The 17,770-nt window shown below is 33.8% G+C and overlaps 1 protein-coding gene across 1 annotated transcript in view; it reads right to left on the bottom strand.

Moving 5' to 3' along the window:
* LOC140449596 (lysosomal alpha-mannosidase-like) overlaps nt 1–17,770 on the bottom strand; it is a 67,717-nt gene that overhangs the window by 31,623 nt on the left and 18,324 nt on the right. The window contains exons 4-9 of the mRNA XM_072542818.1: nt 14,715–14,900; nt 9,974–10,179; nt 8,895–9,028; nt 8,699–8,832; nt 5,204–5,426; nt 2,844–3,058 (exon numbers count right to left, since the gene is read on the bottom strand). Of these exons, the coding sequence (XP_072398919.1) occupies nt 2,844–3,058; nt 5,204–5,426; nt 8,699–8,832; nt 8,895–9,028; nt 9,974–10,179; nt 14,715–14,900 (1,098 nt within the window). The remainder of the gene's footprint in view (nt 1–2,843; nt 3,059–5,203; nt 5,427–8,698; nt 8,833–8,894; nt 9,029–9,973; nt 10,180–14,714; nt 14,901–17,770) is intronic.

Raw genomic sequence — 17,770 nt, 5'->3', positions numbered from 1 at the left:
TTGGGGAAATTAACATGTTAAATTTTCTGGCGGTTATATTAAATTTCGTTTTGATTCTAATTCAAAAAGCGAAAAAAAAACGAAAAAAAAAACGAAAACGGAAGTAAAAGACGCAGGAGAACATGCTGCCAAATTAAAATGGAGCTTTGCAGGACACAATGCCCGACTGAAGGATAGGAGATGGAACCACGAAATACAACAATCGATTACATGGTTAGGAAAGAAAAGCAGAGGAAGACCACAAATGAGATGGGCGGATGATATTAAGAAGATCGGCGGACAGAACTGGAAGCAAGTGGCGCAAAATAGAAGACACTGGATTGATTTGGGGGAGACCTATGTCCAAAATTGGATTACTTAAGGCTCAAGAAGAAGAATATTAAATTGGTGCAGCATACCTTGTAAATCATCTTTACTTTGAGAGAGTAGCATTGCGTCTTTTGCATAGCAGATTATTTTAAGTTGTTTTTCTCCCATTTGGTATCCTTTTTTAGTTCTTACTTTTTTTATTATTTCGTCCATAATCAGGTTGAACGATAGAGGACTCTCCCCGTCTCCCTGTCTTATCCCATTGCCAGCTTCAATAGGGTCGGTTAGTTCTTCTTCTACTTTTACTTTTATTGTGTTGTTTAGGTAGATATTTTTGATCGTTTTGATTATTCCTAGAGGTATCTCTCTTGTGTACAGGAAGTGGATAACGTCTTTTAATTTGACCCGGTCAAATGTCTTCTTGAGGTCCACGAAACATAGATATGCTGGTTTGTTGTATTCTAATGATTTCTCTTGCACTTGCTCATTATAAATATAGCGTCGGGTTCATGATCTTCCCGACCTAAAACCTTGTTGTTCTTCTGCTAGTGTTATAATTTTATTTAATTTATTTGTTATCACTTTGGTTGTTAATTTTAGTGTTGTGTTTAATAAACTAATTCCTCTGTAATTATCTGGGTCCGATTTGGCTCTCTTTTTGAAGAGAGGTATTAGGATACTTAATCTCCATTCATGAGGAATTCTGTTTTGTTCAATTATTTTTTGGATTAGTCTTAATAGTTGTTTGGTCAGATCTGATCCTTCGTACTTTAGGAGTTCGTTCGGTATTCTGTCCTCTCCTGGTGATTTTCTATTTTTAAATTTCCTTAATGCTTCCTTTACCTCTTTCTTCTCAATATTTATTTCTTCGTTTGTCGTCACGTCTGGTCTTGATGGTTCATTATTGTTACTTTTAGCAAATAGGGTTCGAAAATAATCTACCCATGTTTCCTACTGAATGTGTTTCGTTTTTATTAGTTCATTTATCTCTTTTCTTTATCTATTTTAACTTTGCCAGTGTTCCTTTTTTCTTTGTCTAACTAAAGTATTCGTTGTATTTCTGATTCGTTTATAGTGGTTGTATACTTGTTGTGTTCTCTATTGTAAAAAGGCTTTCTTTTTTTCTTTACATTTTGTCTTCACGTCTTCTCTAAACCATGGTGTTTTCCTTTTTGATATGTTAGTGTTCGTTACTTTCCTCTCTCCAAGTGATTCTGTTGCTGGGTTAATTATGTTATTTTTGAGTTTTTCCCAGTTTTCCTCGATGTTATCGTTTTCTAATATTTCATTCCCAGCGATTTTCTCTGATATTCCTTTCCTGCATAAGTATTCCGTAAATTCCGTATTTAGTCCTTCGACTTTGATTTTTGTTTGTGTTGGCGCCGCTCTCTTGAGGGGAAGTATTTCAGGATGATTCTTATTTTCCCTAATACTAGGCTATGGTGGCTACCTACATCTGCTAAGTTGGGGCATCTTACGTCGATTATTTTCGATGGATGTATATCTCCGTTAGTTAAAACATAATCTGACGATAAGATCCGACGAATAAAAGAAGAAGATACTGACTGAACTTATCAAACAGGTACCAGATGAACTATACCATAACATAAGAAAACTATTTAAGTTGTGCATAAATGGCGAGGAAATAAAAAAGAATGGGAAACACCATGGATGTCTGCAATTTATAAAAGACAACAAAGACAACTGTAACAACTATTGAGGATTGTCTGTTGCCAACTACGTTCCATGCCTCCTGTTCTTCTAGTTATACGTTCAATGTATCTTAGTATAATTTGGTTGACAGTTGTGATGATTGATCCACATATCCATAAAAACATGGAAATATTATAAATCACGAAATTCTTCTTCTTCTTCTTCTTCGCGCGACTAGGATTACTCCTATATGTCTGCCTCTTATTCTGTTTCAGTCGTTGTTGACTGCTTACTCCACTTACTCTTGCCGCTTTTGATGCTTACATTGTGGTCTCTGTTCTTATATCAAGTTTGTTTGCTGTGATATTGAAGGTGTGAAGCTGCCTTTGTAGGTTATCTTCGTTATCAGCAATTAGTACTGCATCATCGGCATAGCATAGTATCGTGATTTTATGCGCTCCCATGTGGTATCCGTGTAGTTTTCTTACTTCGTGAATTAATCGAATTTATCGACTTAGAAAAAGAATAGCACAAGAATACAATATTATACAACGTTAGATAACATCAGGTAATATGGATACGGTATGATCAACGCCGAATTGATAATCACCCTATGCGAAGCATCACTGCATTTATAGAAGAAGACGATAAGAAGACTAACCAGACTTACCTGTGAAAGGGTGAAGAGATTGGTATGAATGAAGATAAAAATTAATGGATAGTTGTAATGATGACAATTAATAGTGAAAATATTTGTGCAGTAGACTTTGATACCTCTCTGATGCCTGCACCACTGACTCTTTTAAATCAGTTTGTCATGTTTAATAGCTATGCCCTGATTAAAAAAAAAGTATTAAAATATAAATATAAGACTGTTTTACCCTATAATTCCCCCAATATTTTCTTCGGTCGCTCTAATAGCACTAGTTAAAATTCTGGCATAATCTTTGGCAACTCGTTCTTTCTCCGTTCCGGTAATTGCGTCATGGTGCTGCATGGTACCCACCGCTTCCCTCAAACTTCGTAAATTTTCTTCGGCCTCATCTCCATCGACAAAGTTCATCATTTTTCCAAAAGCATTGATTTGCTGGGCAGCCTAAAATTCAAATTGCATTAGAAAACAACTTCTTGTAGTTAGATAAGCTAAGGCAGTAAATATGGTTAATGTTATTCAACTATTATTTTTTTACAGATTTTTTAAATGTATAACAATAAAATACTGAAAACTTTGTTTTCAAAACTTCCACAAAATTTATTAAAATATTGTATCACCACAGCTGTTTCGGCACAGTGCCTTTCTCAAGTGATCTATTTTTGGATGTGCTTACAATTTATAGTCTTTAACGAAATATGTTAAGGAGGGGAGAACTGTTTGTCTCAAGTTGGTCATTCAGAATTATGTCTGTCTTTTTAATTTTTTTAATTTTCATAGATTCTAATAAAAATAACTCAAGGCCTTTATTTGGATATGAAGAATTTAAAATTCGTTATTAAAAGAATGATTATGATCTAGAAGGTGAAGTGCATATGTAGAATCTGTTTTCCCATTATTGAAAGCCCTTTTATGTTCTGGTATACGTTTATTAAACGTTCTACCAGTTTGACCGATGTAAGTTTTTGGGCAATCGCATATTTAAGTTTGTATAGACCACTGTGTAAGCGTTTTTTATTTTGGCTCTTGTTGTTTTTAATACATTTGCCTAAGTTGTTGTTTGTTCCAAAAGCTGGTGCTTTTTCTTTCCTTTTTATGTGTTTTGCTATTTTTGTTGTTATTTTGTCTGTATCGTAATCTGTAATCGAGCAGAAAGTACTGAGTTTTTTCTCTGGTGGTGGAATTTCTAATTTCAGGGCTTTCTTGTATAGTTTTTGATTTAAAATTTTATTAACTGTTTGTTCGTTGTACCCATTGTTTACTGCTATTTGATTCTTCTTCTTAAAGTGCCTATCCGTTCCAGATGTTGGCGATCATCACGGCTATCTTTACTTTATTTATTGCAGCGCGGAACAGTTCAGTGGTAGTCGTGTTATACCACTTTCGTAAATTTTGAAGCCAGGAAATGCATCTTCTTCCCGGTCCTCTCTTACCATTTACTTTCCCTTGGAGAATCAGCTGGAGAATGCCGTAACGTTCTTGATTTCTCATTACATGTCCTAGATATTCCAACTTTTTAGTTTTGACGGTCATGAGAATTTCACATTCTTTCCCCATTCTACGCAGGACCTCCACATTAGTAACTGTCAAGTCAGGATATACGTAAGATGCGCCTATAACACCACATTTCGAAAGCTTCGAGCCGATTCATAGATGCAACAGTCAGTGTCCATGCTTCCATTCCGTAGAGCAGAACTGTGAATATGTAGCAGTTCAATAGACGGCATTTTGTTTTTAATGATATGTCTCGACTGTTGAAAATGGTTCTCATTCTAACGAATGCTGCTTTTGCTTTTATTATTCGCTGTTTAATTTCTGTTGAGTGGTCCCATTGGCTATATAACTTGGTGCCTAGATATGTATATTGCTATTTGATTGATGATATTTAATTCTATCTCACAATTGTATTTTGACATCGGAATTTCTATTAATCTATGTAAGATGCTACGATAGGCTGCCAGTTTTTGTTGTTTAGGATGGGATGATGAATTGTGTATAGTCGTGTCAGTATGGGTAGGTTTATGAAATACGGAGAACTCATGTTTATTTTTAAGTCTGATAATTTTTAAATCTAAAAAGTTAATGGATTGATTGTGTTGTTTCTATTGTAAATTCAATATGACTATGGAGTAAATTAATATACGGTAAACAGGTATCAAGTTGTCTATTAGTTCCTGTAAAACATACCAGTACATCGTCTAAGTGTTTCTCCACCAAATTGTCTCAATAAAAGATATGACGGCATATGGTTACCTTCGACACCTCTCATAAACAAAATATCGTCCACTCCACCCGCGAATCAAAATCCTACTATCGAAAATGTACTGTCAGAAATTGCCGCGCAACCCCCGTGGCAATCCCACGCCAACCACCACCCAAACCACGTCACTATCGACGGTATAAATGAACCGTCCTCTGTTCCCAATGGCAGTAATGCATTGTTTAGTAATCAGTGTAGTCGTGTTACGCGAAAAACTGTTGAGTTTAATATTAGCTCTGGTAATAGTATTATTTTTAGCGCTAGGTTTTATATATAAAAGAATCATGGTTACATAATATCGTTAAATTGTAGCAATTATTATTAATTACCTGTAAAATATTATTTCCAGTTCTTTCAAATCTCTTTAGCGTGGACCTTGATGTATAATAACCAGACCAGAAGATATGACTGTTTTCATTATATGGGAAGAAGTCACCGTCTTCCTTAACATCCAAGTGAGCATTACTTGGATTGACTGCCTTTACATAGCATGAAGGAGTAGAATAAAAGACGTTGTACGATTTGTTGTATTCGGGATACGTTTGGAAACCTCTGAAATTTAGACAAATTATGTATTCATTTGAAAACAAAAATTAAACTTTATTTTCTAACATTATTTCATAAAACAGTGGAGAGCGTCAGTGAAACGAAGAAAAGAAGACACTTATTTGTCCTCTAGACGTTTTCACTACGTTGAAATCATCAAGGCTAAAAAGTTTTTAATTTCCGTTTGGTGTATATTTGATTATTTAGAAAATTTACCGAGAGTTTATTCCTAAGAACGGATACAAGACCATAGTCGAAAGCATCACAACTTATGAAGCTAAGGTCTTTTTTTATTTCGATGTGTTTTGACATCTTTGTATCGTCATTGACACGGGAGTAAAGGTTTACAATACTATACCTTGACTACTCTATCTGTTGTCATTTGGCTTATATGATCCTTCCATTCTACTCTTCTATTTCTTACCTAGTCCTTGATATTTTCCACCATGCATCTAGATCATATAACTGTACTTCTAGCTCTGTCTATAGTATTTTATTATCAATTTTTCAGTGTTTTTATCTCTGCTATTTCTAACAGGGCCACCGCTACCATGTGTGCCAAGTGTGCATCGCACACGGGCGGCCAACAATAGGGGCGGCCAAAAGCAGTCCACTGATGATAATACTTTTTTAAAAGGAAAATAATTAAATAGTAATGATTCAGATAATTCTGTGAACTCTAATATTCCAAACAATAATAATTATTCAGTACGTAATAATACTTAAATGCGTTTCATTTATCATGTATACATCTTTTTTTCATCCTAATCTAAAAAAAAATGTCAGAAAATATTATTTATTGTATAAACTGCCGCCCTTTTGCAGGTACAGTCATAAAGCAGTTTCGGAAATACTTTTTAATTCAAAGCGGCTGGCGGCTTTAGGACTTCAGTTATTTGAGATTTCACACGTAGATACTTTACAAGAATTTAAACAAGTGGTTGTAAAGTTTCTGTTATAATATTGTTCCTATGGTTATGTTTATAGATGGGTTATTATGTCTTATGTTCAGTCTTAGTTGAGAATTCGATTAATTTAGACACCCTTTTGATAAAAGATTTTGTTCGTAAAATATAGTAGTGTACCCGTTTCTTTTGCACAGTAGGTACTGTATTTCGAAGTAACGTCGAGATCAGAGCAATTTTATTCGTATACGCGTTACGGCTACATATTATTTGGAGAAACATTATTTGGACAACTTATCTACAGTGTTTTTGGATTTATTTTGTTAAATTCGCCCGGCTTCGTTCTTAAGTGATAATTTCAAAAAGTCCGAAAGAAAAAGAAAATGACTTTCAGGTTTTTAATATAGAAAAATAAAGGAGGCAAAAACTGAGGAGAAAAAAATTTTAGCGGTGTACTGGAATCATTTTTGATCTAAACATACATGAAAATATAGAAGACTCGGATATAAATTTAGGACCTTCAACTTCAAGCGAAGTCCAAATCATAGAAAAAAGTACCAAACAATTGAATATTCCTGCGAATAGAGACGGATGATTTGATGACAATAATAGCGATAGTGCGAGTGCTGATGCTGAAATGCCTGAACCTGAAACCACCAACCAAAACAGAACAATTAATTGAATGAAAAAGACAGTCAAGATTTGATTTCAGGTACAAAGCGTCTATGTATCTGTTTATACGTATTTCGCTTTAATAAAGCTCATCAGAACAGCTATTCATAGGCATTCTCAACGTGAAAAATAAATCTTTCCTGTCTTTAAGAAGCAACAATAAAATGGCTTCGAAACGGACGCAATAGCGACATCTGATATTAAATCCGTAAAATAGTTTCGAAACACAATTCAGATTTCTGCCTTAATCTGAGCCTTCTAAAAATTGCAAATCATAGCAGACGTTGATAAAGATGTTAATAGAGACATGGGGAATCTAAAATTTGCATTCCACGACATGTCTGCTCATCTAAGCAGAAATCTTTAGCGAATTGGTTTCTTGTACTCATACAGAGTAGTTCCGAATAAAATGAAAAACATCTATTAACATCTTTATCAACGTCTGCTATGCATATATAATTTTTGTGCACCTTGTAAACTGTTTTGTTGTGATGAAAGCAGCCGACAATTACTTAGTGGAATTAATGGGGTAAGTGACTGGCAACATTTAGCTATTATTTTAAAAAGACATGAATCCGGTGCAGCTCATATAAAATATTCTCAAAAACTGTTTAAACTATCTACAACATTAAGAAAAGGATTAACAGTTGACTCTGCTCTTCCAAAATTATATGAAATGGAGAAAAAACAATGGGCCGCATGTAGAACAAATAACAATTTTACTAAGATGTGTTTCTGCTTTCTGCAATGTTATCTATAAAATATGAAGTGTGTGTGACATTGGACATTAAAGATATTGTCAAAAAGTTTTCCGAGACGAAAGCCCGAAAACTGCGTTTTTAGTTTTTTTATGTGTTTATGTTTCTATTCACGGTTTATTTTAATTAAATGGACGTTTAAAGGATATTAGCATATACATATTCTGGACGTTGGATCATGGTTATTAAATTAGGATAATGGACGTTTAAATTATGATATTATAATGGGATATTAGGATATTAGGATATACATTAGGATAATATATGGACGTTGGATCATAGAGATTAGTCTAAATGTTCAAGTAAGTATTTATCTATTTACAAATTATTATTGTTACATTATCCATCTTCTCCACATTTCTTTAAATAATAGTATGTATGTCTAAAGTGTTGGAAGGGGGGCGGCAAATATTAAGTTGCACACGGGCGGCCAATACCTTAGCGGCGGCCCTGATTTCTAACATTCTTTTTGTCCTCTCTGAGTCAGGTCGTGTTTCTGCCGCGCATGTCATCATTGGTCTGATGACTGTTTTGTAAATTCTGCCTTTCCTTTCTTTCCCGATATTTTTATTTCTTCATATTGTTTTATTCAGGCAGCCTGCATCTCCGTTTGCTCTATTCACTTAATCTTCCACGTCTGTTTCGAGCTAATTAAGTGATATTAAGCATTAGTCACTAGATGTGTCATAAACTAAGTTTTTGAAATATTTATTTTTTAACCGACTTCTTTAGATGATTTTTTCAATATAAAATAATATATAAATGACTTTAGGTCAGATTTATTTCTAAATCTATGAAAAAAAGTTTCTATTTTCATTCTAACGCTACCTTAAATCCCCCGATATTTTTGTTTATTTAAAGTGATGCAAATCTTTTCAAGTAGAAAGACTAGAATATAATTTTGGAATGTTATAAAATAGTATGAATTTAAAGTGTTTCTTACTTTATTAGCTTGTCAATATTTAAATAGTTAATTTCAGCTGCTTGATACTGGAAATCGCCACCCATGGCATACAGAATATTTTTGGTTCTAAAATACGAAGAGTAGTTGGCAATATGAGCAGCAAACTCTTCAACCTGAAAGAAAATAAGTGGTTTTAAATATAAGTAGTTTCTTTGGAAAAAGTATTATATCTTACCTTTTTATCTAAGTTAAAGTCAAAACTGTCGGGATCGTCGTTGATGGCGTCTGAGTTGCATTGAAGATAATCCCAGCAGAAATCACTTGGTGCATAATAGCTATCCATAATACTGGTAAATATATTGCTCTCCTCTAAAAATATATTTATTCTATATATCCAAAATATTGCTACCGGGAATAACAACTAATAGATTAACAGGAATAATTACGTACAAGTTAAAAAATATAAAACAATGTTTTTAACAACAGCCTATCGGGGTTACTAGGTCGACAGATTTTTCAATAGATCCAATAACTGCGGTAGCTTTCAAGCAACACATTTTTATAAGCTTTTCATAAACATTAAAGTTTTTAACGTAGATGTACCGGGTGGTCCAATAAGCCCTCGGCTATATATCAGAAACTATTCATGTTATAACTTTAGGAGGAAAAATTCCTTTGTAAAAGTGGCCAAGAGAAATCTCTGGAAATAACTTTCAAGTTTCTGGGTTAACCGCTAGGGGGCGTAACCTGTGAAAAAAACTTTGAAAACCAGTTTTTTGGGAAATATGCCCAACTATACCAAAAGTTAAATAAGTAAACTAGGTGTAAATAAGGTGTTTGGAGAAGGAGGTACAACTACAAGATATATCACACATATAAACATATATTTGGTGGAACAGACGTAGTATCTTTTATAAAAAAAGGAAGAATAAGATGGGCAGGACATCTGGCAAGATCACAGCAGAACAACCCTCTAGAAGAATCCTTATGTCACATTCTGTGAAAACTAGAAGTAGGGGTAGGCCAAAGCTCAGATGGAGGGATGGTGTAGATGAGGATGGTAGACAAATAGGCGCAGCAAACTGGCAACAGTTGGCAATGGATAGAACTGACTGGCGTAATAGACTTGGGAAGGTCAAGGCTCTTTTATAGGGTTGTAGCACCAATGATGATGATGATACCAAATATACATTGAAATCTATCTATTTTGTTCAATTTCTTTCCTATTGCCAGGCAACAAACTTTCATACCAGTCGAAACTATTGCCCTTAAAATATTCTCTCTTATGATATTATATACGAAAAAAACTATTACCGAAATTATCGTTGCTCGTCCACAGGAACTCCAAATCTTGTGTCTGTTTTCTAGCCAATCTATCATCTTGGCTTAGACGTGTGAAGAATATGGCATCGTATCCCATTTGTTTGAATAATGAGGCTTGCTCTCTGCTGTGACCAAACGGATCTATTTGCCATCCGACTTTGGGACGTCCACATTCACCTAAAGTATCGTTGAGTAACCTAAAAAAAAACTCAATTTGAAAATAGGTGATCAAACTATTACCATTCTACTCGTAATCGTCTAGTCCAGGATTTCCCAAACTATGCGTCGCGACGCCCAGGGGCGTAGCTGCGTTGTCCCGGAGGCATCGCGCGTCAGCGCTGGCCTTTAATACAGCAAATATATTTATTTGATTTTAAATGAGTATAGAATATATGTATTAATAAATCAATCAAATACAAAATATAACATCAAGTCGATAGACCCTGAATTATCCTAAATTATTGAAAAAAATTTTCAATCCGATGGACCACGAAATTATTCGAAAATCGGATACTTATCCGGGCATTGGCAACACTGGAGTCGAGTGAGCGAGTGGCGCATTCTGTTTTTTCGGTCGGCTTCCCTACCCCGTGTTCCCTACTGTCGCGCGTGTTATGTGATTTAGTCAACCTTTTGTTTTATTACGTTCGCGAAGTTTTTTGCTATCAACAATGGATACTTATACTCAAAAGAATAGAAAAAGAACTGAAGAATCAGGCGAGAGCAGTAATGGTAATTTAAGTAAAAAGAAGAAATATAGGAAATATGACGGCCAATATTTGGATTTTGGATTTAACTACGTTACTAAAGGAAATGTAGAACTTCCAGAGTGTATTGTTTATCACAAAGTATTGGCGGCTGAAAGTATGGTTCCTAATAAACTAAAACGGCATTTCTCACAGTCATTCTTTGGTTTCAAGAGCATCAAATTCTAACAAAGCATTGCTCGCCTCTTACATGGTAGCTTACCATGTTGCCAAACGTAAAAAACCACATAGGATGGCTGAAGACCTGATTTTGCCTGTAGCAGTTGACATGGTAACAGTGATGATTGGAGAATCGGCAGCTAAAGAAATAAAAAATGTACATCTTTCAAACAATACGGTTAGTCGCCGTGTTAACGACATGGCAGAAGATATTAATGAGCAAATTGTGGGGAAACTTTCAGGTTTATTTGCCATTTAACTGTACGAGGCGACTGATAGTAATGATGATGCTCAATTGATGTTTTGTACGGTATATACAATAAACAAACACATGTGAGGATTTGTTATTTTGCAGAAATGTATTTGAAAGTTGTAAAGCTACTGATTTATTCGAGAGTTTAAATTCATATATAACTGAAAATACTATTAATTGGGATAACTGTGTAGGCGTAAGTACGGATAGTGCCCGAGCGATGTCTGGACAGTATGGAGGACTACAAACTCTCATCAAAACCAAGGCTCCAAGTGTAAAATGGACACATTGTGTCATACATAGAGAGGCCTTAGCAGCAAAGAACGTTACACTTGAATTAAGTGTTATGATGGATAGCATTATTAAAGTGGTGAATTACATTAAAACACGACCCGTGAAATCAAGACTTTTCAATACACTTTAGGGAGAAATGGAGGCCGAGCACACCTCTTTAATTTATTATTTCAACTCTCGACTGTTCAAAGGCAATGTACTCGCACGTGTACACGAATTATGAAATGAATTTTACACGTATCTATATACAGAATCACATAATGATGCACAAAACTTTACTAATTCAGAGTTTATAATAAAATTAGCATACCTCTGTGATATATTTAACAAATTAAATGATCTTAATAAGTTTTTGGGAAACAATACTCATGTCCTGCAATTAGCAGATAAAATTACTGGGTTTACGAAGAAATTGACTGTTTCCCTGTTTACAAGGTATTCTACAAGAAAAATCGATAGAAATCCTTGATTCCTCTTTAAAACACATGTTTACACAACACATGTTATCATTGAGAAATATTTTTCCGAAGATTTTGAGCAATATGACTGGGTCAGAAACCCTATCCTGTCATCCACGCCATCGACACTTTCAACAGAAAAAGAAAATCAACTGCAGAAGGACAAACTGTTTAAATTTTGGAGCTCACTTTCTCATGAATATCATGTCATCAGCAATGTTGAATTAAAGGTTTTATTACCATTTGCGACTTCGTGCTTGTGCTAAACGAGCTTTTTTGCAGTTGTAGTAATTAAAAACAAGTACAGGTCAATCATAAACTTAGAAAAGGAAATGAAAGTGGCAATTTCCAAACTGGAGCCCCGGTTTCACAAGCTGTACTCAAAAAAGCAGGCACATCCCTAACATTAACCAGTCAGTTACATAAATAAATACTTCTTTTCATTTTTGTGCCTATGTTTTGATTTCGTTCTTAATTTCTAATAAAAAATATAAATATGTAAATAGTATTTTTGTTATAACTTTAAACTGTTACTGGGCTAGTACTGCAATTGGTAAGTATTATTGGGGAGTTGGGTTGAGGGGGCGTCGCAAAAAAGTCCCGACGGTCTCACACGACGAATAATTTTAGGAAGCCCTGATCTAGTCATTTCTCGTAATCTTACATATGTACGAAAGGCGTGGATGGGGAAGTCCCAGAAGTATCGAAATATAAGTGCATAGATATAAGCAAAAATATTGACAAATCAAAATTAGCAGAAATTTCAATAAAATTAATATTTTTGACAGGCTATTATAGAGTATGTTTTGAAGAATAAAAACATCTAAAAACTATGTCAAATTCAAACCTGATAAGAATATGATATATAAAAAGCACCAAATAAGCACAAAAATTCAGAAAAGGCATACAAATTTAATAAAAGAATGCGGACTCTGATTAGTTTATTGTGATTTTATTGTTCTGAAGATATTTTCTTGTGGCATTTTAAAGTAAGTACTATTTAAATGGGAATAAGCCACAATTAAAGGTTAAAGTACGTTTATTGACGTTTCAATTTCCACTTTGGAAATCGTTCTCAAAATAAATACATTAGTAAATTAAACAAATTTTCGTAAAATAGTTTCGAAACACAATTCACAGATGTCGCTATTGCGTCCATATCGAAGCCATTTTAGTGTTGCTTCTTAAAGACAGAAAAGATTTATTTTTCACGTTGAGAACGCCTATGAATAGCTGATCTGATGAGCCCTATTAGGGCGAAATACCTATAAACAGATACATAGACACTTCGTACGTGAAATCAAATCTTGACTGTCTTTTTCATTTTAAACAAATTTTGTTTTTTTTTTTGTTACTTGGTGAAAAAATTCTTCTAATAATTTAATTTTATCTGACTGATTTATATTGACGATTCAGACATACATTATGCATTTTACAGTAGACGACTTTAAAATGATATTGCCAATATTGTTGGGTTCCGTTCCTGGGACGACTTTACTTGTAAGATAGTTCATTCGATTACATGAAATCAACTTTAACTTGAGAATATCTTTTAAAACAAATCATAGCATGTAATTCGTCTTTAAAAAGACAAACACATGCTATGATGAGAGTAAAACTCTCCTGTTAGTGATTCCATAGTAAATTATGAGGAAAAATCCAGAAAAAACCTCATAATACTATGAGAAAGAAAAACTTAAAGGGGTACAAAATAAGTTCAACATTTCAACAACATCCAAAACAACAAACACATTGAGATCTATTTTGTCTCAAACCAAACCTAACAATGAATAAGAAAGGACAAATAATTGCATTTATAAAGTACCTTGTGAATGCGATCAGTTTTATTTAGGAGAAACATCGAGGCCATTACATGTTGGAATAAGTGAACATCAATCTTATATTAAAAATAGGGAATTTGATAGATCTCAAATATGTAAACACGCAAGGGATAATAAACATAGGGTTCAATGGAATGATTCAAATATAATCCTAAAAAAAGCGGCCTTGAAAAATCAAAGAAGCGGCTCTAATTATGCTAAATCAAACTAATTGTGTCGCAAATTCCTCGGCAGAATGTAGTAGGATCTGGTTACCCACATTAAAGGATGAAGTTATTAAAAGGAAAATACCAGTATTAGTAAGTCAGTAACGTATAGAGAATACATCATTTATGTTTTTAAAATAACAAACACATAAAATGAGAATTTGGTGTTTATTGAAAGTAAATTAAATGTACGACCAAATACTTACCATGTCGGGATAGTATTATGAGGTTTTTTCCTGCTTTTTTGCTCATAATTTACTATGGAATCACTAACATGTCATCATGGCATGTGTTTGTCTTTTTAAAGATGAATTACATGCTATGATTTTTTTTTCTGACGGATATTCTCAGTTAAAGTTGATTTCATGTAATCGAATGAACTATCTTATAAGTAAAGTAGTCCCAGGAACGCAACTCAACAATATTGGCAATATTATTTTAAAGTCGTTTACTTTAAAATGTATGAATGTTTGAATTGTCAATATAAATAAGTCAGATAAAATTAGATTATTAGCAGAATTTTTTCACCAAGTATCAAAAAAACAATATTTGTTTAATTTACTAAATGTTTGTATTTTGAAAACGATTTCCGAAGTGGAAATTGAAACGTCAATAAACGTACTTTAACCTTTAATTATGGCTTATTCCCATTTAAATGGTAATTATTGTGATTTTAGCATATATTTCAATACGTTTAAAAAATTTTCTATTGATATACTTTTACGCCATAAAAAATATACATAATCAAAATTACCTTAGACCCCATGTAAATTGGTTAATAGTTGATTGATAGTTAACGCAAGCTTCGTCGTTCATTGACCATCCTCCTCCTACCATTTCAATCTGCCCGTTGTCGACGAATTTTTTGAACAACTGTCTTTTGTTTTCCGGTTGGATTTGCCACCATTTCCAGAAAAAGGCTGTCTCAACTTGTATGTATCTAAAAATGTGTATTTTTTAATAAATATTCCTTCTACTAAGTAAAGGTTTAAGCTTAGAACACAAATCGAACTTTATTCTCTGTTTTAAGGAATTATTTAAGCTCAATCTTTATGGCCATACAAGATCACTTGTATATTGGTAATTATTTACTGCACTACTGCTATAATGGTAAGGGGTGTTTTTTTAGAGGTATAGAAATCTAAGTTGGTAACACTTTTTTAACTGTCGGCCATTTTGACAGCTGTCAAGTGATTTTTGTTAAGTTTAGACTTGACGCTCGAACAACGCTTTCCAATTGTACAAATATATTTTGAAAATTGTGGTGTCCATTATATGGTCAACATAATAGTCCAGTATAATAAAATTACCCAAGACTTATTCAAAAATAGATTGGATGAGAAGCTACAAATTCCCGCTCCTAAGAATATCGGACAGTTATATGAACATATAAAAAAATTTTACACGAAGCAGCATTTAAAGCAATGGGATACTACATAAAACCCTAGGTAAACGAACGATACTGGTGGGATAACGAAATAGAGAAAGAAATAAAATGTAAAAGATAACTATACCAACAATACTTAAGCTCCAAATTATTACAAGACAAAATAAAATATAAGGAAAAACAAGCAGAAGTACGAAGGAAAATCTCTAAGGAGAAGAATGAGTCTTGGGAAAGAAATTGCTGCCAACGAATAAATACTTATCTAGGAGGAACCAGAAGCACAGAAAGTTGGAAACTGATAAAAAAATTGAGAAAAGAAAAGAATAAAGAAGTAATACAAAGCATAAAACCGGAAGACTGGGAAGAGGATTTCGACTGGGAAGGACTTATGGTAGAGAATAGAGTCGAATTTCAAGAACATAGAAATCAAAACCAAAATAAAATTTCAATAGTCGGCTCACCAATAAGATTAACAACAGAGGAAATTAAAAGTGTGTGTAAACAGCTGAAGAGGAACAAAGCACCCGGACCAGGGGATATAACCGGAGAATTCTTTAAGTACGGAACGAACAAATTGTACGAATGTCTTCGACAACTATTTCAAGAATGCATAAACACAAGCGAAATCAATACGAAATGGAAGATATCATACCTTAGTACTATACATAAAAAGGGGGATAAAAATAATTGTGAAAATTACCGAGGAATAGCTGTAACCAGATCTATGAGTCGAATACATGGAAAGGTGTTAAAGAACCGAATCGAGAGAGAATACTTAGATTATGAAGCAGAAGAACAAGCAGGATTTCGTATGGATCGATCCACTATTGACCACATTTTCTCCTTAACCCAGATAATAAAACAAAAGATGTCACGGAATCAAGAGAAGAAGCTGTGACAATCAATGGAAAGCACGAATATTAATATAGAATTAATAAAAGCCGTCAAAGTGCTATGCAACCAACCAATAACAAAAACAAGAGCAGGGACACAAATAACAATAGGATTTAGAACATCAAAAGGATTAAAGCAAGGATGCTGTCTGTCTCCCACTTTCGAAAGTGCTTTAGTGTTTTGTTTATTCCAAGTTAAGCGAATGAATTTAAAAGATAATTGCTCACTCTCGCTGAGGTGTTGTCAGCGTTGACAGCTGCTTCTAGCGTTTGTCAAAAATTCTACGTCGAATTTGTATTGTTTCCTCGTCATTCGTCCTTTTTTTTTATAGGAAAATGTGTAGCAGTGTAAAGTATAGTAGCAGTACAGTATAGTAAAGTATAGTTCAATTAATAGTTATAGTTAGAGTGAAATTTTAAAGATAACCACAGGTTGTCATTGTGTTCAGTTGTACCTGTTCTAGTCTTTTAAGGAGACGAGTTTTCCAAGGTTTGTTTTCCAGTGCTAGCTTCCACCCTTATTTTCTTGTCCCTGGTCATCATTCCAGGGACGTAAAACGTTCCAGGACGTTCCGTAAAACCATGAACATCAGGCAGTGGCGAAGGAAAGTATCCGACAGGGCAGAATGGAAGAACATTGTTAAGCAGGCCAAGACTCACAAAGGGTTGTATCGCCATTAGAAGAAGAAGAAGGTCATCGTTCCAGATTATAAATGCAGTTTTGTGTTCGTGTGTCAGAGATTCCCAGCCATTGTTGAGTTTTTAAGAAGCCGAGTTTACTCAAGTGTAATTTTAGCGAAAATCAAGGTAACTTTTTTTGTTTTAAACTTTCAAAGTAACTATAGACTTTTTTTAATAAAAATAATTGCTTTCATTATTTAAAAAGATAATTTTTTATTTGCAATAATTTATGTCTGCCACAGTTTATAGCCTAGTAACAATAGTAAGTGTTTCTCTTTTTTATTTTTGTATTTTTATTTTGTGACTATGAATATAGTAATTTTGTATTGTCTATTTTTGTAACTATTTGTGGTGAGACCACAATAAATGTTAAATTTGTTTCCTAAACCATTTTGTTTATTTCTCTTAACTAACTCTCTAACCCTTTTTTGAGTTTCATTTAAAAAGATATATTTTTCATTTCTAATAATTATTTCATTAGTTACAACTAGTTGTTGTAATCGCTATAATTTGGCACCTCGAAAAACGTCTATTTTAAGTTGCTAGAGGTCTTTCTTGTGTTTTGTTTCGTTTGTTCTAAGAGATTCACGTAAGTACCCCCTTTATTTCATTTTTTTAGTTGCCCCAATCTAATGCCCTTGTCATTCAACTTATCCACGACCCAGCTACTCCACATAAACCCTGAGTGTCGTCCGCATAAGTTTCGTCTACTTTGCTTGCCCTATATCCACCCCAATAGTTTCTGTCCCCAATTTTTAACCCCACATAGTAATACCCTATGTGATAGGCAAAATAGTTCGTTATCAAGTAATGCTTAGAATTTGCTATGAGATCTGGAATATCGGAAAT

The sequence above is a fragment of the Diabrotica undecimpunctata genome, chromosome 9, assembly GCF_040954645.1.
Source record: "Diabrotica undecimpunctata isolate CICGRU chromosome 9, icDiaUnde3, whole genome shotgun sequence".
Lineage (NCBI taxonomy): Eukaryota > Metazoa > Arthropoda > Insecta > Coleoptera > Chrysomelidae > Diabrotica > Diabrotica undecimpunctata.
This window is presented reverse-complemented; position numbering and strand designations above follow the sequence as displayed.